The sequence below is a fragment of the Poecilia reticulata genome, linkage group LG7 (assembly GCF_000633615.1).
Source record: "Poecilia reticulata strain Guanapo linkage group LG7, Guppy_female_1.0+MT, whole genome shotgun sequence".
Taxonomy (NCBI): Eukaryota; Metazoa; Chordata; class Actinopteri; order Cyprinodontiformes; family Poeciliidae; genus Poecilia; species Poecilia reticulata.
This window is the reverse complement of record NC_024337.1, coordinates 27,362,037-27,388,977: the sequence shown is the minus strand read 5'-3', so window position 1 is coordinate 27,388,977 and position 26,941 is coordinate 27,362,037. Positions and strand designations below refer to the sequence as shown.

Sequence of the window (26,941 nt, the reverse complement as noted above, 5' to 3'; positions counted from 1 at the left end):
AAAATAGATGTTTTGCGGTCTTGAAGTAAATCAAATTCAGCAAAGGTTTTAACACAAAGAAACTTCCATGATTAGAGTGCAAACAAAAATAATCATTGTTTCTGGTGGGTTCCTGGCTGTTCTGAAGACAGAGATTGACTTGAATTTGTTTTCACTTTCCCCCAAAAATGTAAACAAGGCAAATGAACCATGGATTATCTCCATTTTCGCTTGTTGAAAGCTGTTTTAACTTTGTTTACCGTTGTGCTGTTGTCCTTTATTCAACCCGTGGAGCACATGCAAGTTTTAGCTTGTGGTCAGGCTGCAGTATAATGCAGTATAAAGGGAACTACAGCTGAGAAAATAAGCATAGAACATGTCAATGCTGTTCTACTGCAATTGGATGCCTTTAACCACCCCATGACCTTTTACATATCCATTGCCCATTAAGAAACCCAAGGTCAAATAACTAAATATTCAGTGTCATTCCCAAGTCAAAATTAAAAAGCACGGGGGATTATGCATAGCTAGCCCTATTATCTGGGACAGTCTGCCTCTCTACATTAGATCTGCTCAGAATGTCGAACATGCAAGAAACTTTTGACAAACTGTCCTAAAGTCTTGAAGGTTCTGGTCGCCTCGTCATAGAATTTCAATTTGATTAAAGTCAAGTAACTGACATTGAAACAGGTTTATTTTTTTTCTCTCTGAAAACCATAAAACTTCCCTAAAAAGTTTCTTTGGCTACGTGTTGTGGTTCTGTCTTGATGAAACATCCACACTGGTTCCGCTACAGGTTCTTTCAACTGTTCCTTCTTCTGAAAAACAGTCCTAAACCATGATACTTCCACTTCCAAACACTACTGATGGCATTCTTTTAGGGGATGACTCCTCTTCCAAACATGGTATTCACAACATCCAGAAGTTCTGTTTGGATCTATGTAATATAGTATTTTCTCGGCTTTAAACTGTTTTTTTCTTCAGCAGTGGGGTCTTGTGCAATAAATGCTTAAAAAGAGGCCATTGCAGTTACATTTCCTAAATATCATGGAAAAATTGTACCTTCTGAGATTATGTTCCTTCTGGTTCTCCATCTTCATGGTGCTAAATGGAAAATTCAGATGCTTAACTATACATCTATAGTCAATGTCATCAGTGTGTTTTGGAATAAGGTCTTGAGAGCAATTTGCTTTTGCCCATCATTAAATGCTTCCTGTGAAATAATTTTGTCATGAGAACCCTTTTATAGACCATCAGTAAGATCTAAACTAGCTGATATTCATTTGAACAATAAGAGACAGAACGTCATTAGACAGACAGCTGTCCATGGCTTTCTGAACCTCATCTTGTTTATGAGTTTATTACTTTATAACTTTGCCATTCCCTTTTGTTTCACTTAATGCATCTATTTTTTCATCTTCTATGCACTGTCTCAGTCGATTTGGGTTGTTATAAATATCTGATGAGAATTTAATGTTAGTGCAATGAGGAGGTCTTCATTACTGGGATTATTTTTACTTGAGGAACTTGTGTGGCACTTTAAGAGCGCCTTTTGCACTCTAATAAAACTAGCACTTTATTTAGCACTGCACTTTAAGCATAGATTTGCACATCAATAACCATTTGCACACAAGATGTTTTAATCATCTATTGAATATGTGTTGAGTATTTTCATAACTGGCATGTAGCCTTTTGTTCTGGGTTCGGCACAGCTGCTCCTCATTGAGAAGTGAGAAGGTTGCCTGTGTGAAGGGAGCATAATTGTTACTCAGAGCAAAGAGCTACTGGTTAGTAGAACTTCAGCTAATGTTTGAGTAGAATCTGTAAAGTGTGGACGCGCTAAGATGGGGTGACTCACCTGTGTTTTCTATGTCCTGTCCAGGATGTTTGGACAAATATGTCCCCAGGGGTCCAGACACCATTTTTAGGTTCTGGGAGAGGCCAGGGAAAAGAGTAGGGATGGGGGATGGGGGGGGGGTTGTTTGTGGTGTTTCATAATAGTGCTTATGCTGTAAGGAAATTGTAAATCGGTGAAGTCCCCTGAGAATTGAAGGTGGTTTGGTCCTTCATAGCTGAGTCTATTTAAGGCTACAAATGTACCTGTGGTTTGTTCTTGATGACTAAACTGTCGCCGTTTCCACCTTACACTTCCTCAACCTTCACCTCCGCTGTAAATCCAGTCGCCTGGTTACGTATAATATCTTAATTTTAAATATAAAAAATGTTAACATGTTCAAAATGTTATTTATATGCTGCAACATTTTCATTGAAAATGAAAAGATTTCTAAACCACATTTTGCAAACTTCAAGGAAGAAATGGTTCCTTTGTTGGAAATGTATTTCTCAAACTTTCTTTCCCTTCACGGAAACTGAGCTCTCATAACCCTTTCAGACTTTAAACTCAGACTCGAGTATGTCTAAAGAGACAGAGATGCACACTCCTTAAGTGTTCAAAATGCAAATGCAGAAGCCACTCATTTGCAGCAATGAAACAAGTTTTAGCTTTGCCCTGCAGAAGTCTGCTGTTGAAGCCCAGCATCACGCCAGGAGTTCAAACAGATTTTTATCTCCCTCCGTTTAACTCGTACGCATGTATTAACATTCATAGGAAGATTAAAATTTTCATAAAGTGATTAAAGATAGATTTAAGGGAGATAAAGCTTGATACAATTTTCCAGTTAATATTGGGGCTAAATCTTCAGGGCTCTCTGCAGCACACTCTGGTGGTTATTTTCGCTCAGATTTTATATATATCTATATATATTTTACAGTTTGTACATAATATGTTTGTGCGTTGTTGCATTCACACTTACCTTTATTGGCATAGGCTGCCTCGTGTGAGCTGAAAACCTGACTATCATTATTCATTTATTGAAGCAGTTTGGGAAACTGTGTGTCAACATGGAGATGTTGACACACACATTTGACGCCACAGATTTGTTATTCAGGGTGCCAACGGTTTGGGTGCCATATGGTCAGAATTAAAGTATGCATTGTAAAGTAGTCGATTAAAGCCAGAGTTACAAGTTAATGATAAAGCCTGGGAGACTTCTGAAGCTCGTAACCATTCATTGAAAGAGATCTAATTAAACACATGCCAGTTTTTGTAAATCAGCGCTATTTTCTAAAGTGGAAACAGCGAAATGTGTAAAACCTTTGAAACAGCTAATTGCTCTTGATGAGATGACTTGGAGAACTTCAAGACCTCAACCAAGGAAGAGACCCGATTGGAAAAGGCTGATATATTCTCTCTACCTCTGTTTTTGGTCCAGGCTTATCATCCTACCTCCACAAACAAAAGCAATTGGCTCATCCTCTGAGCATGGTCACAGGTGTGTACAGCACAGATTCACTCAGAGCTCATCATGACAAAGTAAAGGAAGAAAATCTTTTAGTAACGAAATGGAGAGAATAAAGAGATAGGAATATAGATAATTAATGTACTTCTATTCACACTAGATAAAAAAAAACTGTTTTGTACTTCCATTTTGGGTTTCTAGTGCTTTTCAAAACAGCACAAGCGCTTACAAAGACCAGCTTAAACTACAGCATGTATTGGCTGTATTGTGGAGATATCCGCAATGCATTTTATGCATTATGGATATCCTAGATTTTTATTGGCAGAAACCCAGCTTATTTCTGCCAATAAAGTTTATCTGGTGTCTTGAAAATGACCTGTTTTAAAAATCTCTGGAATGTAACGTCACAAATCACCAGGCACTTCCCTTCAGCTAGCAACTCCAGCGAAACCCAGGCCATCACCTGCTAACCCAAGCGGATCTCCAGTGCGTTTATTCAGCTGGTTTTACCGCTCTATGTTTGGTTCAATGACTGTTAAGTGTTTTGTTGTTCACTTATCGTCCAGAAACCACTTGCTGCATTCTTGTTGGTTGAGCACAAGGCTATTCTTCTGCTTTTCAAAGATGCATGGTTGTATAAATACACATTGGTTTGCAGCCATGTGCAAGTGTAAATGTTGGCCAGCAGCAGCTTAATTGGATTTAAGATGGGTCTATAGGCTATATAAACATGTTTATTAAATGTTTTTAGTTCCTTTCAAAACGAGCTGTTTTGGGTCCTCTTGTCACTCTAACCTGTTCAGACAATGCATATTTGAAACTAATTATATATATATATATGTTTTCAGTCCCATAAAGTCTAATGCAACAACAGAAGTCAGTCAATCAGTAAATGGTTTCCACTTGCGTGTGATTTAATCTCCTTATAAATCCAGCTGTTCTGTGAAGGCACTGTTGTTTTACTGGAAAACCTTAGCAAACAAACACCACCAAGAAGAGAAATAAACACAGAGCACGGTTTTACGGAAGGAAGTTATTAAGTTTAAAGTATAGTTTGGTTTGAAAACATATGCCAATGGTTAGGGCTACGCTAAGTTAAAATCTGACAAATCATCTTGTCCTAACCCCCAAATGATGTGAGACTGGGACGGAGGTTCAGGTTTAAGCAGGACAGCAACCCAGTGCAAAGACTTGAAGACTGTGTTTGCTCTCTGTCTGACAAACTGAGATTTTTTCGTTTTAAGAAAAAAGGAAAAAAAATCAGTCTCAGGATGTGCAAAGTTGGTAGAGGCATGCCCCAAAAGACCCTTCTGATCATTCCGAGAAGTGGTTGTGTTAAGTGTTAACAGAGAGGAGCTGAAAACAAATCCACACCACATTTTGTCTTTGTAAAAATGACAGAAAAATGAAGCATTAAAACCTCATATCATTTTCTTTCCACTGTTACTTTACCAATGAAGTTTGACTGTTACATGGCACAACGTGAGAGAAATAAATTTTTAAAGGGTTAAGAATACTTTTGACGCTGGACATTAAAAATATAGTTCAAATGAAGAAACTTGTTTTAAGTGAAAATGTTCTTTTTCTACCTGGCAGTGTACATAGGTTAGACACTTGAAGTTAATACAGGCAGAAAACATCCTAAACCATTAAAAGGAGACAGGAAATGTCAGTGATGTACGAGTCTCTGTGCATGAGGGGAAAAGGAGGTTTGATGAGAAGCAATGGTTGGATTATTCTGAGAGGTTCTCCCTGTTCTGCCTCCTGGCCTCTTTAAATCATTTCACTGACTCAGAGTTCTCTCAATAATGTATACATAAGCCCAAGGCAGGTTTTCTCAGGATTTAGAGGCAGCAATTATTCCGAATCCCCAATGCGCTAAAAACCTTCGGTTGATCAAATAAATTATGAATGGCACGCCGTAAATCAGTAAACATAAAGCCTGCTGCAAAATTTCAAGAAGCATAGCGCCAAATTCATTAGACATAGTTTAATTAGGTTAATCCTAATAAGTGATTATCAGATGTTGGAAATATGCCAGTCTCAAACAAATCAGCATCTAATGATGAGTCCTTTTTTTCCCCTTACATAACATGTGGCGAACAGGTGCCTGCATCACAGACTTGCAGAAATACAAGTTGGCAGTCATCTCATTCTCTCTGCTCTCGCCGCCAATAACCCTGGCACATCTGTGGCTGCCCAGTCTGACTGGTGCTAGCTACCCAGCTCCCATTGTTTTCTCCTGAATGCACCCAGTGCCCATGGGAAAAAAACTGCCTGAACACATTCTGGCGCAACCCACACAGGCTGTTAGATAATCTAAAGACACGAAAAGGTTTTCTTAGCCTAGATTCTGTAAACAGCTTTTTTTTTTGTTCTGTTTGTTTGTTTCTGTCTTGCAGCTCCACAACGAAAACCCTCATTGGTGCTTCTTCCAAGTAGAGCTGTGCCCTTAGCAATATTTCAGCAGCACTGTACAAAAAAAAAAGTGTTTAACTGCATACTGTACTTACATCATTTTGTTACCTAATACGTGAATTAACTCAATTCAGTTCAGCTCAGTTTGTTTATATAGCACAAATTCACAGCAAACGTAATCTTGAGGCAATTTACGAACAACAATTTTTGTACAGATCGCTCCTCTGACTAGACTTTTGCACAAGAGCTTCATCATAACATTGGATAGAGCTCATGTGTTCTTTCTTTCACACAGTGTGTTTCTAAAACTATCATAATATGCACTGCTTGTGATCATCAACTGTTTATTTAGATGCATGTGAAATCATGTCAAATAACACATATAAAGAAAATGACTTGTATCAGAAAGCTAAGAACTCAGTGTGAGTATAAATTCTTCAACCTTGGACTAACCTGTGTTCAGCCAAGATAAATTATATCACTTGTTGTAGAGCTATCTCTCCTAAATCTATATTGTCAGTGCAACATTGTACAATTTTGCACTTGAGATGCAGTGTGTGTTTCATATAAAGGCCGAATGAGACACAAAGGTAGAACCAACCAGAGTCCAATTTGAATCAAGAGCACTTGTTTTGATTCAGATTTTAAAGTTTCAGAATGCCTTTTCTTTATTTTGACTCCATTGACAAGCTGTAACAAACATTCCCAGCTTCACCAGCTGGTGCTGCATAAAAAAAATATTCTGAACTCCAAAGGGAGGAAATGCCTACTCAACACATGGGGTAGACATAGAAGTTTGAGCCTATCTGGATAGATGATGTTGACGACCCAAATATTCAAGAAGAAAAAATCAAAGGAATAAGTTGTGTCTCATTGAAACAGCCTATAAATCTGTGCATAAGTATGTTCCTACACATACACAAAGATGAGTAAGGAGAGTGGTCAGTGGTCAGCCCAGACAGATAGACATTTTTTTAACAGGATTATGTAATAAAATGTGCTGCGTTCTGTTCTTTTATTTTCCACTATGCGATCTGTACCAAAACAGTTTTTGTCTCTATTTTTTTCCTACTTTCTTATACCTACATGTGGCAGATTTGTCTTTTTCACTTGTACACTTGATGACATTGTCAACATGTTTGTCTCATTCGCTTCTATTCACATGTAAGCTATCAGTATCAAACAATAGATGTAAATCCAAATAATTTCTGACGGTCTACAAGTAGAAGACTCAAACAAGTGTGAACTCAAACATAAACTTGATCATGTTTGAGACAAGATAATAATATCCTCCAATTTAGATTCAATTGAAAACATGAATTTATGTATACTTTTTGTATCGCAGCAGAGCAAAGTTAACATGGGAACAGCTTAAACTACAGCATGTATCGGCTCCAGCAGAAATCTCTTTCTACCATCATAAGCCACTGTTGGTCTTCCAAAAGCGTTTTTGTCACAGCGCCACAAACAGAGCCTGCAGGGAAGAGAACAAGCAGCTTGAAATAGGAAGTGTTTGCAGATGTCTTTAGGTGCTAATTTCAAGACTCAATACATATAACTTTATAGATTAAAGTGTCCAGTCACTCCGAACCAGAAAGAACATCAGCTGTAGCTAGGGCTGAAGAGAACAAGGCAACATTCAAACCACAAAGCAACGTTTGCTTTGTGGTCTGAAGTCCTCTTCAGATTAAGGTGAATCTTGTTTTCTCATTTCATTTGGAAGTCAGGAGTGGGAGTGGAGAGGTAGGGACCGTGTTGCTTGAGGTCCAGCATGAAGTGGTGATTTTGGTGCATCACATCATCAAGTTCAAAGCACCACTATCTTTTATTCACAATGCATTTCATGCATTATGGATATCCCAGGTTTAATTTTATATTAAGAGCCGACACATTTCTCTGCTGCCAAAAGTACTTATTCTTGCTATAATGATTATGATATCACAGTTTTTTTATACCGAAGTATTGCGTTATGTACTACAAGATCAAAGGAAGATGGTGAACTTAATAAATGTCCAGTATTAATCACACACATGCAAAGTATTGGTGTAAATAATCCTTCCAATGTTCTTGGAGAGAATTTGTTTGTGTGCAGCTGGAGTTCAATGTAATTAGCTTTTAAAAGATTATAAAAGTTTGAGTTCAGTCAGTAAATCCTAATGTGTTTCACCTGCGCTCCCAATTCTTCAGTGTGCAGCAAAAAAAAAAAAAAAAAAAAAAAAACATCAAATAAAAGGTCTTTGTGGTCTATTATCCCATATGCCTGTTTTCTCCGCTGTCATAAAGTTTCCCTTTGGTACTTCTCACTTTAACACACGTACACGTACCAACGTATATCACAAATGACGTAGAAAAGCTCTTCGCTCACCCCAGAGTCTATCACCCACTCTATAAAGCTATTTGTTTGATTTACAGCGTAAGAAGATCCCTTAAGAGAGATTAAATTAATGGGGTAATTATACACTGTAGCCCAAGTATGATTTATCTAACTGACAAACACGCGCACATCCACAAATCACATTTGTCCCTGATGGGACAATCTCTGTCTTTGCCCGGAGAACGTCTGCGTGTCTCGCTCACGTCTGGTCCCGCTTCCTCAGCCAGATCCTCAGATTCCCCTTCCTCCCGCCGCTGCTGTAGAGACACATTGTGTCCTCCAGTCATCCCGTCTCTCTGTCCGCCTGCCAGACACGGCCTGACCCGCTGCCAGTAGCAGCCTCCGTGCTCAAGCGCAGACTCACAGGGGAGCTGCAAACATCACCGCTTGTGCAAATTCAGCGAACAAAGTGTTGCTGCTCTTCAAGCAGAGCACTAACCGCCCCAACCCGCTTCTGCCAGGAGGCAAATGCAGGCCATGTGTCAAGGCACGACAGTGTGTCCTGATTAATGCATTCTAGCAGTGCGATATTAGCCTTGTTTTTAGTGGCACGACCTCAGAGAGCGCGCTGCTGTCACCACTCACCGAGGAGGTTTTGGAGGACAGAGCAGCAGGAGCATCGCCTTTCTGTCCGCATCATGCCCAGCGAGTGTTACAGGCTTTAAAGTCCCGAAACTGTATGTTTGCACTCTTCATAAAACTGAAGGGTGGAATGAGCAAAAGATAAACGCTAGCAGTTCTGTATCATAGTGATGAAAGGCTAAAAGAGACAAGCTGGAAGTTACCAACAGGCACAAGTCCTAAAAACATAAAGGTGCAGAGTGTCTTTTATATTGTAGTAGAGTTTATTGTTGCTAAGTCTAAAATCTCCAGTGAGGGTCTTTAGGAGGGTCTTGCTGAAGGCAGTTGAATGCGTATCAGAGACCGATGTTGTCTTATTGATGTTTGGGATCTGGTTTTATCCATCGATACCCGTGTTTTCTTGTGAAGACTGATTGCTTGCTTTGTGAAGGACTCTTTCATGCTTCATGACTCAGTCCTCCACACCTGCAGGCCTACAGATGTTCAGCAGAAGGCAGACGAGCTTCAGCTGAGGCAGCGTTATCACCTCGTTCAACATTTAATCTCTCCGTCTTTTCCTTACACTCGCTAATCCAACATTTCGAGTCTCCATCTGGTAACTTCGTATTTGCCAATGCAGCAATCAGGTTGTGTTCTCTGATTGATTTTGGTTGATGGTTGCCTTGGGAAAAAAAAGCTCAGAGGTGTCAAATAATTCCCACCTTACCCAGTGGAAACTGGGAAGGCAGCGGAGGGAAATGCATTGTGGTTAGAAATGCAGCTAGAGGAGAGCTAGTAACCGAGCAGATGAGTAGTTTAGAGCGATCCCAAAAAGGACTGCAGCAAAGCTTTAAGTCTCAGAGGAATTTAAAGGCCACAGAAATCCAGTTGCGGATATTAAGAGGCTTAATCTAAGAGCGTGCTGAGGCTGAGTTTTGCTATGTGGAGCCCATCACTATCGTCCTTGACAGAGGTTAAAGAAGGGGAGAGGGGCAAAAGTAAATCAGAAGGAAAATGGGAACACTGGTGAGAAAATGGAGCTGAGTTTCTGTAAGAGGTCATCTGTAGAGTTAGATATCAGCTTAATTCAGTTTGTCGGTTTTCTCTCTGTTAATCTACACTCTTTTTCCATCCATCCATCCATCCATCCATCCATCCATCCATCCATCCATCCATCCATCCATCCATCCATCCATCCATCCATCCATCCATCCATCCATCCNCATCCATCCATCCATCCATCCATCCATCCATCCATCCATCCATCCATCCATCCATCCATCCATCCATCCATCCATCCATCCATCCACCCACCCAAACATTGCCAAAACCGCTTCTCCTGCTCCTCTTGATGTGGAGAAGCTACGGCTCTACTCTGAGCCCCTCCCACTTTCTCACTCTTTCTCTAAGGAGCAGCCTGAACTCTTCAAGAGTGCACAAATCACATCTACCATACTGTGACTTGACACATCTAGGCTGCAAAAGACACAGCTTTTGTTGATGCATAAAGCAGCTTGTGCTGAGATGAAACTCATAATGATCAAGCTGCAGATATCTCCCAGGATAAGGGAGAAGATAACCTGGCACTATGGTGCATTACTGAAATCCCCACACAAAGAAGCTTTGTGGTTGATGTGCATGTGATTGATTGATTGCGTCACTCACACAAAGAGATTTGTTTTGTACAAAACATCCTCCAGTCACTCTTGATAGCACTGTTGCTTTACAGCAGAAATGTCCTGGATTTCAAGGAGATTGCATGTTCTTCCTGTGTATATCTGCCTTCCTATATATATCTGTTAGATCATCTGGTTAGTCTAGTGTGTACCTGTTTGGCTGTTTGTCCTGTGTGTCCCTGTATTGCCCTGTGATGGACTGGTAACCCGTCCAGGATGTTCCTTGCCACTTGCGCATTGACTGCTGGAAATAGACATAAGTTCCACCCTGCACAGTCAGGAAGTCTAGTCAATAGACAGATGGATTGAAAGGGGATTCGATGCTGATTTGAGATTTTGATATGAACATTTGATTTCCATTTGATACCATAATCCAGTCATTCTTACCATTTCTGCTAAAAGTTTTTTTTAAATATTATTTATATTCTGGGCAGACACAAAGTCACATCATGTGTGAGAGAAACAAGTAGCTTTAAAATGGAAATACTCATTTTAAACAAAGGAAAAAACAACATTCAATACTTCACTCAAGAACAACTTCCACACTAAAGAGTAGTGTTGTTGTCAGTGCAACCTTTGACTGCTTAACTATGACGTGTTAATGGACCAGAAAAAGTTTGGATTTTCAAGTTTCTGACTGAATGGTCATTAGCCAGAATAGGAGAAGCTGCAATCTGGATTTTTTTGGTGGGAAATGTGTGTATTAATTGGATCCAGAGTCAAAACCTTAATTTTGGTGACATGTATTGTGTGGCCAGTTGTTAAAGGAAAACGGAGGAAGTTTACAAACCAACAAACTTTAAATACAGTGTGTTAATATCTGGTTTAAAAGGTATAAATGTAAACTGACCAAATAAAGATGAATATGCCAATCTGAATGTAGTTTCATTTTACAGAAAGAAAAAAAAACTGCACAGAATATGCCGGAAGAGCTTCATCTTTAACCGATTTTCTGTCTCTCACCTTAATTTCTATACATGTACAGTAATTTTACAAAATATCAGGCAGCATAAAAGCAGCAGGACATTTTTTCTTTCACACAAATTGGAACATAAACATATAATTATGGTTTTGTGTGTGTTTGTCCTTGTTTTATTGTTCAGGAGGCATTAATCGGGCTGGGGCAGCAGTGCCGACGTTCCTGCGGACCCCCACGGTCATCCAGCCCCACCTGGACATGAAGCCCTTCCTACAGTTTCCTATGGAAAGCCCACCTCCTCCACACAGCATGAGTCTCTTCCACAACTTCAACACCGTAAGAGCCGACACGGATCCAGACAACACGACATGCTGCAGGCTTTTCAGTTATCCGCTACAAGCAGAACATGAACCAATTTCATCACAATTACATGGGACTATATAGCTGCACCACACAGCTGCAGATGCATGTTTTGGAATCAGAAATACGTTTTTCAGTAGTTATATTTTATTACGTGAAAGTGGATACGCAGTCTTAATAGGGTTGTGTCTTAGCAGGACTTTCCCAACTCACTAATACCTTATGTGCAAACACTTCGCCTTGCTGCTAAAATCAAAGCCCAATAATTAAAGAGGAGCTCTGAGGTCATCCTTATAGCTGCGCACTTCAAACCCAGCAGTTTGTTTGAAGTGGTGTGCACCCCGAGTGAGCAGAGAGGGATCTTCCCGCTCCCTCTTCCCTCTGGCTCTAACTAGCATCAGTCTGAGAAGGCCGCAGAGACATTCAGCATCTCACCAGCTCAGCATAATGTGGAGTGTCTGCTCCTTTAGGCTCCAGCGAACAATGTCAACAGCTTTCTTGTCAGCAATGTGTAAAATCATTCCTGGGCCATGTCCCCGTGTGTCATCTGGGATATTTGGCTGCAGATTGCAAAAGGGGGAAACACAGCAGCGCCCTCTGACAGAATATCAGCGTGCGCTTTAAACATTCATGGCAATGCCGAGATACATTCTGCGCATTATTCGACATGCTTTAATAATAAAGTCATTTTAATAGTCCTGGGTGGGCAATAAAAGAAATGGAAGCATGTTCACTGCCAAGCTGAGCTAAGTCACACGGCCCTCTGTGCAGCAGCAGATGTGAATTTATGGAGACACTGGAATTATGCAAGCACTTCTTCTGCCCTCTCGTTCCTGTTAGCGGAGCCGTTTAATCCCTCTTTCTTTACTCTGACTTACTCCCTCTGGGTCCTTCTTTCTCTCTCTCCCTTTAGTTGAGCCTTTTGTTCCGTCTTTCTGCTCCCCATCCTCATCTTCTGTGAGTTAAGTACGTCTGAAGGTCCACAGGGATTCAACGGATGTTAATAGCTGTTGCAGCTGACAGCTGAGAGGCAGCAGCAGAGGTGTTTTTCAGGTCTGCGGCCAGGAGAGGGAGCCATAAGGAAGGGTTGGAGGACACTCTGACCTTATAGTATGACAGACTTTCTAACACAGGACTTTGTCATTCATTTCACAGAAAACACATGAGTAGTTTTTAGTTTACATTACTCATTCACATTTACTTGAATGTAAATGAAAGTACATTTGGGAAAATGTACTTTCAGGAGTAGTTTCACAGTACCAAGCTTTTTACTTTGACTTGAGTAATACAAAGTATCGCTACTCTTACTTGAGCAAACATTATTTAACCACAATCCCATGAGATGTAGAGACACTTCAAGCTAATGGTAAAGTGAGCCTTCTTGTAAATACACAAGCTTTGTTGTTCTAATATTATTTTATATCTGCTGAGTCTTCTGAGACATTTGGAAATCAAAGAGTAAATACTTGTATATAATCCTCCGAAGTACCTTGTCCTATTCTTAGACTGTATACAGTACTACTATTACAAAGGTTTTATATTAATGAAATTTGTTTTGATCAATTACTTAGTCCTTGAGGAGCATTTATGCTAAGTATTTTTACATGAGTAAAAATATGTTGAAGTTGTTCTATTCTTGTGTACTCTACCCATCTTCTGGCGGCTTGTACATTGTTTCCAAAATTACAGTACAATACTACAGAGTATGACTTAAACACGTTTGGTTTGAATGTTTAGCTGAACACAGTTAATTGCCTGAAGCTGATCTTACGGTAATTTTGCATTTACCAGGCGCTTTGTGAGAAGAAAGCCGACAAAAAAAGGAAACTACTGATGCTTTGCTGCGGAGGAAGTTGTAGCCCTTGGCATTCCAAGACGTTTTATATTTGTGTATTCTGCAGATGAGTGCATTTCTACAGCAAGATTAGCATAGGAGAGTATCTGCAGGATTCTTATACAACTTCTAGATGCTCCTCTGCAGCAGCACATGCGCAATTTTAGATCCAAAGATATTTTTAATGAAGAGGTTGCGGTTTAGCAGAGCGAATTGTTCCCCATTCATCTAATAGCTGGTACTTCTGTCAGTCTTTTTTAAATATTTGATCTGTGCTGAGTTTGTGCAGCTATAATGGGACTCCACTCCACACTGACGGTTATTAGCCTCATAGCCGAGCAGAGGAATGGCATTTCCTAAAGCCCAATACAGCCTTAATTGTCCTCTAATGGGATTTGTCCTCTAGCTGCTTGTCTCACTCAATGTGCCTGTAGACAGTGATGAGGCTGACTTTTAATGTAGCTCTAGGTTGTCCTGATGTAGACACGCACTATTTCACTTTAGGTCTGAAAACCCTCCACTCATGTCGGGCTCCTAAAGCAGAGCGATAAAATACTGGAGTTTTAAGGCAAAATAGTCACAGAGATTTGACTGAGGAAGAAAAATCTCCTGGAAATCACTTCATTCACTCCTCCAAAGGATATATCAGTGGCATAACTCTGTCTTCAAAGCTCTGGTGTGCGAATCTTGAATATTTTCATTTAACATTTCAGCTTTTGGAATGAGCAATCAAAAGACTCTTCCTTTACGTTACCTCTCCACCCATGTGTGGTACTAGCTCATTCTTGCAGTTTTTTTTCTAGCTAATGGCTAAAATTGATCAGCTTTATTTAAATTCTCAAAAGCAAGTATTAAAGTATTTGCTTGCAAAACCTCTTTTTTTTTTGCTATTTGTACATTTCTGTTACGTTTGTGCACTTTTTATATATAACTGAACAAAAACAAACAAAAGTATGTTTTAACAGAAACTATTGGTGATATGATAAAAAAGGGATCTAAGCTGCTTCAGCTAGTACTGAATGAGTAATAATAATTAAAAAGATGATGACCAAACCCGAGCGCAGGATTACGAGACAAAAAGGAAGAACAAACTCATTAACACGTTTAACAGGAAAAACTGGTATGGAGGACAACAAATAAAAGAAGTCGAATTACCAAAACAAAACAACCAACTGGACTCTTTTAAAGCTATGCTAAGGCTAAAAAACAAAAAACAAAAAAAAAAAACATAAAAGACATTGAGTCCAAAACAAAACTACAAAATTACTACAAAACCAAAGTTTCGTTAATCATGAGACAATTGACTCTGGAAATATTAATCTTAAATGTGTACATATTGCAGATTTTGATATTATTTGAAGATTATGCATTGTATCTACAGTATTGCTCCCAGAAGCTTAATTGATTATACGTCTTTAAGTATTTATTATATTTTTTAAAGCAGTTTGTACAGTTGCAAAATGATTTCTAACATTTGACCGAATCACTTACATTTGATTATATAGGTACCTCAAACCATGAACATAGGCACAGTTTGTCTTCATTACCTTTTTCTCAACAGGAGCTAAATTTCCAGCTCCACTACAGATAATATAGATAATTAAACTACATTTTGTGTGAACAAAAACTAGGAGATTCGTGGACATGTTTTATGTGGCGAGTACATATGCTTTTTTTTTCATTACGCCAGAATTAGGGGATCAGGAAAAAAAAAAGATGATGTCTGTGATGTGAACCTAAGGGGGGCGGCAAAAGGACAGTTAGAAACTTAACCCGAGCATTTGGCTGGATGAAGAATGCATGAAGGGAAGGAGAGCGAGTGGGAGATGCAGAGACAGAAGGGGAGGAGAAAACTGGGAAGCAAAAGAAAATACACTGGAGCGTGTCTCTGAGAGAAGTAGTTGAGTTGTACAGGAGGAGGAGGAGGCTGAACAACAGACCCAGGCACTTGATAGGACATGTGTTGAAGAGAAGGATTTCTGGTGCAGCAACTTGAAGGAAAGCAGAGATGTTGTAAAAAAACAAAAAAAAAACAACAACAAAAACAGGAAAGGTCAGAGCTGGGAATGCATCACTAGGCACTAAGCCCTGTTTTCTGAGAGTTTGTCGGCGCCGGGCATTGACTCACTACCAGCTGAATGAGTGAAGAAGGTGCACCACACACTTTCTGTCTCACCCATGCTGAGACTCAAGCACTCACCTCAGAGAGCAGTGCAAACACAGGAGAAATAATGCAGCTTCAACCCTCCAAAGACACAGAGGAGAAGAGGGTGAGTACCAAATATCCTTTTCTTTCAAACTTTCACCCAACTGTGCTCGGATGTTTTGGATCAGTGCAAAGTGTCAGAGCCCATGCTTCAAAAGCCGCGTGTTTCCCTTGCTGGCAGAATGGGTCTTGTGATAGTAAATAGTGCGTTCTTCACTGAAGAAAGCTAATTCCTTTGTTTTTGTTTTTGTCTTAGTTGAGAAAATGTGTGAGGAAGTTAGAGATGATGACGGCAAAATTCACACCAAAGTGTAAAAGGTTTATGAGTTTTAGGTTTTTGCGCCAAACTAGAAGATGATTTATTGTTGTTAAAGCTGTTTGAGTCGTGTGGGTTTGTTGATGTCCTAAAACTGGAGGTTTTTGTGGCTTACCCACATCTGGCTGGGCTTTCACGAACTGGGCAAAAAACATGTGTAATTTATTAACTTCTATCAGATTCCAGAAATACTACTTCCAAAATTTCTCATAATTATGTGCAAGTGGGGGTCGTGGTAAACCCCTCCGCAGTGTCATCGTTGTGTTCTGCTCCTATTTCATGAGAACATGCTTTTTTGGAGGGCTCTTTGGGTGAGAAAAGACGCAAGCCGCCTTCCAAACAGGCGTGCTGGCAGCTGTGTTTTTAACAGCTGAATAGAGTTGATGGATCTGAGGTGACCCACACCCAGAGAGCCGGCCTGAGCGAGCCGGGGAGAAACCCGATGATTCATGCGAGACGGGGACCGCGCCTGCTCAGCCTCATGTTCAACTCTGCTCAGGCACAAAAATAATGGGTCAGATCACAACTTCCGGGTTGCAGACTGATGTCGGTATGCAGCTTACAAGTGCATTGTCTAACAGGATGATGCCTTTTTTTTTTTCCAACTGTCAACTGTTCACGCAGTTGACAGTTTTCTCTACATATTGACTCTGGTGTTTGTGTGAAATGGTAGGAAAAAATGTATTGTTTGCTTTTTACAATCCTACAAGCCATCTGGGTGTAAATTAATCTCAGTGTAAATTCATCAGAGGTGTGGAATCATCAGAGGTTTGCTAGAAAAACAGTAGAGAACAAGCAGAATTGTGAAGACACAAGAAACACAACTGACAGGTCAGGGAGGAAGACATGAAGATGTTTAAAACATGGAAAATAATATCACTGTTTGATCCATAATTTCAAACAGAAAGATGATGACATAACTCCAAACCTCCCAAGCTATGACAGGCCTGCAGCTAAACTGGCAGGTCAGGCAAGAACGCCATTTATAAGAGAAGCACCGAAGAGGCCCGTGGTGGCTCTGGAGGAGCTGCAGATATCCGCAGCTCAGGTAGAAGAAGCTGTGGACACGACAAGCTTTAGCTATACAGTCACAGAGTGACGAGAAGAAAACTGTAGTCCTGCTTCCAGTTTGCCACAAATCATGTAGAGGTCACAATAAACATGTGGAAGAACCCGCTCTGATTGGATAAAAGCAAAGTTTTTGAAAAACAAACATCACCTTCAGTCACATACATGGTCAAGCGGCCCCATCATGATGTGGGGATGCTGTTGCTTAAAAAAAGGAAACAAGCTACTTAGAGCTGGGATCAGTTGAATAACTCAAAGTCACAGGAAAGAACCTCTTGGAGGCTGTAAAGGAGTTGAGACTGAGGCAGGGGTTCTCCGTCCTGCAGGACAACAAGCCTAAACATACAGCCAACGCTACAATGGAATGGCTTAACTAAAAAATGTTCAGGCATGTAAGTGGCCCAGTCAAAGTTCAGACACAAATATAAATGAGAATTTGTAAATGTCTGTTGATAAATGCTCTTTTTTACTCCATATTGAGATTGAGCTGAAAATAGACAAAGATCTCATTGTCTACACTCTTCTTTTCACATGGATTCAGAGAGGCTAAATACAAAACACTTTCAGACTCATACATGTGAAAAAGTTTGCAAAATTATGCTTTTTTTTTTTTTTTAATTGCACTTGACAATTGTGCAGTGCTACGTGTTGGCTGTGCATAAAAATCTTAACAAAATATCCAGAGATGTTTGTGATTTTAATGTGATTTAATTGTGAAAAAGGTTTGGGAACCCTGAGCACTAGAACAAGGAAGTATCAGTATCTGAATTTACGGCCCGTATAGAGCAGAGCATGCTTTCGTCCGTTTCTGTGGAGAGAACAAGAGGGAGTCATGGAACTCGCCCGAGAAAGCCAAATGAGATAAGAATGCGTGATGTGAGGATGTCCGGACCAGGCCTCCCTCTCTCTCTCTCTCTCTCTCTCTCTCTCTCTCTTTGTATCTTTGTCTGTCTGGGAGTTATTCCCAGTTTTTTTTCAGTTTATTTTTCCAATCTGTTCCAATTAATCTTCCTCCCCCCTCTGTCACTCATTCTCTCCTCCAGAAGGAGCATTTGTTGGTCTGTTCCTACCCTTTTCACAAAGCTATTCATTTTAAGGAGTTGGAAGTGAAAAGCTCCAAGGAAAATCTTGTTTCAATTTAACTCTTTAGAAAATTGATTTGACCGATTTCACTCAATGTGACTCTCACAATTATTGAGTCATATGTATGTAAGATAAGAGTGAAATGTAAGCTTTTTTTGAAAAAATAAATAAATAAATAAAAAATAGCAGTCCAATTTAATGACAAGCCGAGTTATTTGGTATTTATCAGCATCTCCAACACAGCTGATTTTCATCAAACTTGAAACACTAATGGAACATTCATTGTCTTATGACCTAATACTCATTAAAACACCAAACATCAAAGCAGTTCGGTTCTTCACACCACAAAGTGCAGTTTATTTTTCTTGCTTTCATAAACCCAGACACTTATTTTCATAATGTCACTCGCTTTAGCTGCGGGCTTGCTCCAGACAGTTGTCTGGGGTAGAAATCCAGACTAATGCTAACAATGATTGCTGGATAAATTCAGCTTCAAACGCAGATAAACAATTGTAATGACTCCCCTTTTAGATCAATGGAGGCAGGGTCTTTAGTGTCGGGGACAGATTTATTTAGGACAGCTTATACGCTGACACGTTGAAGGTGCTGCTAAGCTAGTTAGTTAAATTTATACAATGCTCTTAGCACCAAACAGATGACTGGCATCCCAGCTGAAATAATTACTGCAGGGACAATGTGTTACTGAATGTGGGTCATGATGCATGGGTTTGGGCTGTAGCAACGGGCTGGATGAAAACACAGGAAAGATGTTGTAAACAGTCTTGTGTCTGCGTGTGTTATAGTCTTTGCCAGCGGTCGTATCGCCTAGCAAAAGTCCTCATACCTTGAAAATTGCTTATTTTTATCAACTTCTAGAGTTTTAGTAACTAAAATAAGTGCATCATTTATTTATGAAAAAATAAAAATAAAATCTGAAAAGTGAGGCATTTATATTCAGCCCCCTTTTACTCTAAAATGCCCAAATGAAATCATGGGCATCCAACCGCCCTTCAAACTTAATGAGAAAACAGACCTTTGCATAATTTAGTCTCACTACAGCCGTTTCTGTGAAGGCAACAGAGTTGTCAGAGAACGTTAAAGTAACAGGATCGTCATGACCCAGGAACACAGCAGACAGGTCTGGTATTAGACCGAGGGAGGAGTTTTAAATCTGACAACTGTGAAAACTCTAACAGCTGTTTTTTTGTGCACTTAATGGTTGTTTTGGAGGAGTGGAAAGAAAAAGCCACCGGACAAAAAGGCAACCGCAATTCAGCTTTGTGTTGGTCTGTCGCATCAATTTCTAATTAAATACGTGGAGATTTGTGTTGAGAGAAAAAATGTGAACAGGTTTAAGAGTAGAATCGGTTAATTATGAAAGGGATTAATGATTGATTTTTGAAGACAAATGAAAATAGTCAAATAAAATGCACGAAAAGCAATAGGCAAAAGTAGAAAACCTTTTCCTCACATCGTGTGTTTTACTTTTACCACTAATTTTGCTTTATGTATAGACATATATTCAGCTTGCATCAAGTGCTACTAAAACATTCCACTCACCTGAATTACTATATAGTAATTTCTTCTACTTCTACACCATTCCAGCTCGGTCTTCTGACATGACAAGTTCTGGCTTTTCTTCACCATACCTACTTCAACCATTAGAGGCAGAGGTCACATTCATCTTTCACATGATGATGGAAGGCTGACCTATTGACTTATGGCTCTTGAACTTTAGGAATTCACACCTGGAAGATTTAATTACAGCTGACATATTTTTTCCTCTCTCTTCCCCCCCACCCCCTTGTTTTTGTCTTCTCCTGTCCCAGATGGACCCCGTGCAGAAGGCTGTGATAAACCACACCTTCGGAGTACCTCTGGTCAAGACCAAGCGGCCGGTCATCTCCTGCAACGTCTGTCAGATCCGGTTCAACTCAGAGGTAGAGGAACACAAGAGAACATCATACATGTGACATTTATGTCACATGTATCCCATGTGACATAAATGGTTCTGATAAAATGTAAATGCATTTTACAAATACTACGATTAAGGAGGGTGTACACTTTTACAAATTATTATGAAAATTTGTGGTCTGTATCTGGTTTGCTTAATTAGGTAAATAAAACATAAAATATACAATTAAGCCTTCATTTTTTCTTACCTTAGGCACATTTAGATGTAAACTGACTTTCTTTCAACAAAGACATCTGTCTCTAATAAGTAATGAGACAGGCATCTGTCAGGAGTTATTACAATTTTATTTAAAAATTGTATGTCAATAAATATTTTTGCACTATTCCATAAGTAATGGAACAATCTTCACTGTGTTACATTAGTCAAACACAGTTTTTTTTTTTTTACTCGTTTTCACTAATTTTTACGTCTTTGGTGATGAACTACAAGTATTTCATATTTCCTTGCCATCACCCTAATATTTAGCTCACTCTACAGATTATTAGATTCAGGTCAGTATTCTGGGAAAACTGCTGCAAAACTTTAATATTACTTCCAGTCAGAAGGAGCACGTTAGTAATCTTAAAATATTCATTTTAAATCTAAATCTGCAAGCGAATTTATGGTATGAATAACTATGGGCTTACCTGTAGAAAGAATCTTGCTATGTTTAAAATATTTGTGAAATTCTTTAGTGCAGTCTGGATCAAGCCAAGCACTTACCTCATTTAACAGAACATTAAAATGTTAAATAGTAATAAACAGCATTTAGGAATGAGACAAATGACAAAACCATCCAAATTACAGAAAACTTGATGAATTTAAGTTACTGTTACGGTCCTACAGCCTACTAAAAGGAGCTTCATGTTTGGAAAATCAGTTATGACACACTGCAACACGTCTCATATTGCATTGTGAAAGAATTTGCACCTTTTATGTTTGCGCTATAATGTATTGTTTTCTCCACATGTCTCCCATTGGGATATGCTGGACAGCTCTGTGTCTCATTACGCCGACCCACATGGCAGATAGTGGAGCAGAGGATGTTGTGCATTTCTCTGGTCAATGTTTTGGCTCATTTGACCTCGCTGGAATTTATTTCACGACGGCATGGAGTTAGCAGAAGCACCAATCACTGCGGCTTAAAGCACGACGGCATAAGCAGCAGGAAGTTTGACTGAACTCTAAAACATGTTGGGGACAGTCCACATAAACATTACAGACCTCACACCCCCATCACCAACCTGCATATGTGACTGCCAACTGATGAATGAAGCCAAAACTAGAGGTGTGGTGTGAATAGTGATGCTAAACCATCTGCTATTTTATTTTTTTATTTTTAACTTTTGTCATGTGGATAATGAGGATGGAAACATGACAACATCAGTGCAAAAATATCATGTTCACACTGTATAATTTAGGTGTGATTCTACTGATTCTGTCGGGGAGAATTGAGGGCCCTGCTGTCCAGCCGTGCTCAGTACATAACATTTAGGAGTGGACCGCTGCTATATATACACTGCACATCCACAATCATGGTTTCAGAGTGGTTAGGCAGCAGCAGGGCTGTAATCTTCTCTTTGTAGACTTCTCTTGTTTCCTCACAGGCAACAGGAAGCAGTCAGACATGTTTACGTAAGAAATACTTTGAGACCCGCTGCTGGAGATCACGCGCTGGGGGCCCTTTAGTTTAGAAGTTATGGTAGATGTTGCTATGGATATGAAGCTGTAAAGAAGAGACATTAATGCTGCAAAACTCACACACATGACTGCTTTAAAGTTGGCATAATGCAACTTACTAATCAGGCAGCAGAAACTTACACGAGAAACGATGGAAATCATGCTCCCTTCTGTTCATGTCTTAAATCTTTTTATTTATGAGTACTCATGTCATGATGGTTGAAAGATCTTTACAAGAAACTACAATGACATGTGATTGATTCCTACATGATTTATGATTGGCTCTTTAAAATCAGTCCTGTCCAGCCTGGTTTACTTTCTGACCCACTTCCGCTCAATTTTCATTTATGTAACATCTGGAAACATAGCAGGGTTCTCAACACAGTCTAGGGGGTTTTCTGTAGCTATACGGAATATAAGTGAACTTCACTGTAGTATATAATGTGAGAGAAGACACTTTAGACCATCTTAACTTGTGTTTGTTGTTCATTCTCTGTTCTGAAGGCAAACACCAACTGGGACTTCTGTGGATCACATGCATAGAATGTGAAAGTGGTTTTGTTATGAGGGTAAAATTTCATCCAGCAAGTCATAATTTAAAAATTAATTGAAAAACTGACAGTGGTATTTAATTATATAAAGAATGTTAGTGGTTTCTTCAAAGTTATTAGCTATAGTGGGAGGACCATTTCTGCCATCTTGAATCTCAACAACCTGATGAAAATAATTATGTTTCTAATCTTTCAAAACTGACTTCAAAAGATGAACAGTCCACTAGATTTAGAGATGAACGAACTTTAACGCACAACTATCATCATTAGGATTCAAACATTTTGTAGACTAAAACAAAAATGTTGAGTATTTTTGAGCATTTGTTAATTCTAGGTGTCAATCTGGCTCATTTTTAAGAGCATGTTGTGGAGGAATGCACCGCCTCCTCCCTCACATGATCATTTCAAGCGTGATCAAGGATGAGAGGACAAACTGCGGCACATATGCACAATAATACTTTGTTACTGCGATGCTTTGTTTGTTTTCTCTCTAAGCTGGAGAAGAACAAACCTTATTGAAAAAGATTAGCTCTCTGCCCAAAATGTTTTGCTTCTGTAAAGAGCCAAATGTTACAGTAAACCTGAACTTTCAATTTTAGAACACATTTTTTGTCACCTTTGCCTCGATACGACCCCCCGACTCCCTCACCCCCACCTGCCATTAGCGCTTCTCTCCTCTCTTCCTGTTTTTCGCTTCCTGTTTGAGCGACCTTCGCCCCATCTTTCTGTTTTCCTCCCTCTCTCCACACTGCATTATTTACAGTGTGGAAAACCCTAAAATTGCCTGCCACTACTTATTACAAGATGCATTCGTCAAGGGCATGGATTAGCGTCTAGCTCCGACAGCAGCTTTGCATCTTGGGAAACTGGTGGAGAGAGGGGACTTGGAGGAGAAGGACAGGAGAAGGAGATGGGAGGGGAGAGTGGGGGGTTGGTTCCCTGTTGTGTGAGCGCTGTGTGGTGGTGTGAGGTGCTAAATGCTGGGTAATGCAGAATAACCTTGGTGGCATGCTGCAATAGTGACATCACAGTCTCTGTGGAGCTGCATTGGCTGACGTCACAGTTGCTGCAGCAGAAACGGGCTGATGTACATCTCTTATTTGTCCTTGTCTCCTCACTGCGTTTCCTCTTTTCTCATTTGTTCAACGTTTCCAGTCATTTTCCCCGTCTTTGTCTTGTGCCAAGCTCAGTAGCCACACTTCAACATCTCCAGATAATCCCGTTGTTTAGACTTTGTTATGCTGAGCAGCAGCATTCACATATCCAGGATACTTTTTTGTTGTTGTTTGATTTCTATTTTAGTAAAGTTCTATGCAAGAGTGGAGTTGAATTTCTACTCTGTTTCTGCATTATATGACACTTGGATCTCTTGCAACTGATAGGAGAGGATAAGATGGCATTTGTAAACTTCCCTACCTCCCTATATCCACTTTTTCCTCTGAGTCATCAATTCTTTCTTTCCAGGCTCCATAACTTTTTCCACCTTAATCTGCGGACTTTGCCAGAGTGCTTCAGCATGTTCATTTTGACAGGGAAGAGTTAAAATCTGAATTTACAGGAAACACGTGTTCCTCAAAACGGTCCTGCAGAGGTTCAGAAGGGCAATTTTAGGATTTTTGAGGAGATTTTGTCAAAACATAAAAAGCAGTTATATCACCTCTTAAGATTGCAGGTGTGCAGGTCTTTCCCCCACCTGTAATGTGACATGCACCTTGGTCAAATCAATTGAGGAAAAATTTTAAATTATTAAAAAAAAAACGTAACTCTGGTCGAATGAGCAAGCACACCTTTCAGCTGATGCTTTGTTGAACCTTTTGTTTTAGAAACTGCAGTCAGTATTTTCTTACCATTTGCTTCAAAACCGCTCCAAGAACATGAAATTTTAATTAACTGGTTATAAACTTTTAACAGAAGTTGTGGCCTATCCCTTTAAGGTTCGTCCTGACAGCTCCCGTCTGAGATGCTGTAGCACATGAAGCTAACATAAACAACCAGACTTGGTAACATTACTCATCACCCCCTGCCTGTTTCTACCAAGCCAGGCTATCTCCACACTTGAGCCTGTTATCAGCTTGATGTCCTAAGTGTCAGTCAAAGTGTCTAAGCCTTTCAGCGCTCATCGCAGCTGTCAGCTCCTCATCGAGACCAAATCCCTCACTGGCATCTATAAGTAATCCAGCCTCCTGAATCAATACAGACATTGTTGGGCTCTCAGGGAAAATTAACTGGTCAGACCAGCTTCCTCAATGGCGAATCAGTTCGCTCAACGTACTTGGGGGAGTCAAATGCAGAACCGGCAAAAGCACCAAATATATCAGCGAGGAGCCTGTTTGTGCTTTTCACTGAATAAGATAAGTACGGATTAACACGCAGCAAATAGGTTTACACACATTTGACTTGTGCATTATTAGACTACGTGTTGTAGTTTGTGCGCCTTCTGAGGTGATTTCTGTTTTGTTTTACTGTCACCATGTTGTATATTTAGACTTTAGGTGACAGCTCTCTGCACATAAACCGCATCCCACCCAGCATGTTGTTCCTGACTCACATACCTCTGTATAGTAACACTGTGGCTAGAGACAGACGGTCTTAATGTCTGTGTAATCTCCTGACAATTGACTCTCTGAACAAACACATTAGCTGCTACGTAGTCTGTCATCAAGAGATCATCTTTACTAGCTTCTGGAAATGATCTCTGTGCCATTTTTTTTCAAGCCGGGATTTACGGTTGAAGTATATTAAGATAACATGACATTGCGATATTATTATTTAATATTGTGACGATGATATTTAGATTATATTTATTTTGTTTTCCTTCATCCTTTCGTCACTAGAACCAATTTCAGGTTTGAGCATAAAAGGTAGTGAATGCGGAGAGATTAACACTGTTTTGACAAACACACTGAGTCATTGATTGAATGAATTCAGCCCAGATCTTAAGCTCTTACAACTTTTGAGATTAATTGGAGCATAAAGAGTAAACCAGGTCTTCTCATCCAACATCACTGTCTGATCTCACAAATATACGACTGGGAGGATGGTAAAAATATGCATAATCTCAATCCTAAATCTTGTGCAAATGTATACCAGAAATAGGAAAATAGCAAATTTAAGAATGATCAATAGGTGGTAACATAGCGATTCAAATCATCTGTAAAGTGAAGTCTGACAAAATTTAACCCCCCAAACTTTAAAGTAACTACTGAGGGTTTCAAATATAATCTCAAATCAAAGTGCATCCAGGCAGGTTCTGTGCTCGGAGTAATTATAACAAAAACTCCGCCATAAACAAACATGTGATGGCTACCTACACAGCACAGCAAAACAAAGATCAATCAAGAGGTAGTTAAATTCATATCTTATTTTCTTTCATTCATTAAACAAGTCATCCAATCTGAAAAAGTAAGTAGCTCTTACAGTAAGAAAAAGCTCTTATTTATTTGCTTGGTTCATAAAGTGCATCTCGATGATAAAAAGAAAACCTAACAATAACAATAACAATGCCGCTTAAAGAGCCACAGATGAAGCACATTTTCCCTGGCCAGCATGTCCTCTTTCTCTGTGTAAGTACTACTCAGTACAATCTCGTCCGCTACAGCAACTCCTTCGTTGTTTGCATTCCAAATATGTCTTAAACTATGTGGCAGGTTTAATAAAAACATCTGCCACCATGCCTGCTGTTGGACATTACTCAGAGGCATTCTTGCCAAAGAAAACGTCCAGAACAAATGAAATAAAACGTACAGTTGACATGTTTACATTTCATACTGTATACTGGGTTCTTTAATGAAGTATTCCTTCTTTCCGTCCTTTCAACAACTGTATGAAACACAAACTCTCCTGTGTAGTCGCTGCCGGCTGGGAATTCTGCTCCCCATACTGGTAAAACTAAACCTCGCTGTTATTGAGTTTGCATTCCAACTTCATGGCCTCTCTCTGAATCTGTTGTTTTTGTCACTTATTCAATTGTACTTTTTTCTTCTTCTTCTTTTCAGCTCTGACATCAGAGCTCTAGCTCCGCTCTGACTGACACACATCTTTTCCTGTTGAAATTATCATCTGTCCTCTCTCAATCCATCAGAATCTAACATTAAACAAACGCTTCAGCTGCGAACTCACCGGCCTGCGTTTTAGGGAACTAACTGCAACGTGATGAGCTGTTTCATCATAAGCAGCGCAGATCCTCTCATCGCACTTTGAGTCATGCTTTCTCTGGACCTGTCTGTCTGCGCAGCACACTGATCCTGATCCTTTCATCTTTGAAATATCAGGTCTGCTTTACTACATGCAGGCTGCTCAACATGTGTGCTAGAACATCTGTAAATTATTGCAGCAATCTTTACGCAGTATGTCCACAGATCTGTCTGTCTGCCAACAGACACCTTACTATTTCAAAGTTCTGTTTGTTACTGACGGGCTCAGAGGTGCTAATGTGTCGTGCCTTTGAGTGTTTCTGCACAGCAGTGACAGAAACACTGAACTTGGCGCTGTTGTCTGATGTAATCCCCACAGAAGTAGCGGCAACTATAACTTTTGAACTTTTCAAATGCTAACAAATATAAAACTTCAGCTGTCTCCTACAAGTAACAGAGTGTACCTTAATCCATTCTCTACAAATCATGCTCTACAAAGCTATTCAAATCAGTTGCAAGCAATATATATA

General features: G+C 39.7%; 1 protein-coding gene across 3 annotated transcripts in view; it reads left to right on the top strand.

The window, feature by feature from the left end:
* The window catches only part of znf385a (zinc finger protein 385A), an 84,331-nt gene that overhangs the window by 38,968 nt on the left and 18,422 nt on the right, over positions 1 to 26,941 (top strand). For 2 of the 3 annotated variants that reach the window (XM_008413642.2, XM_008413643.2), the window contains exons 2-3: positions 11,411 to 11,562; positions 19,923 to 20,033. In XM_008413642.2, the coding sequence (XP_008411864.1) occupies positions 11,411 to 11,562; positions 19,923 to 20,033 (263 nt within the window). Of the gene's footprint in view, positions 1 to 11,410; positions 11,563 to 15,248; positions 15,691 to 19,922; positions 20,034 to 26,941 lie in introns of those variants that run through there. The other variant, XM_008413644.2, reaches the window with a different exon arrangement.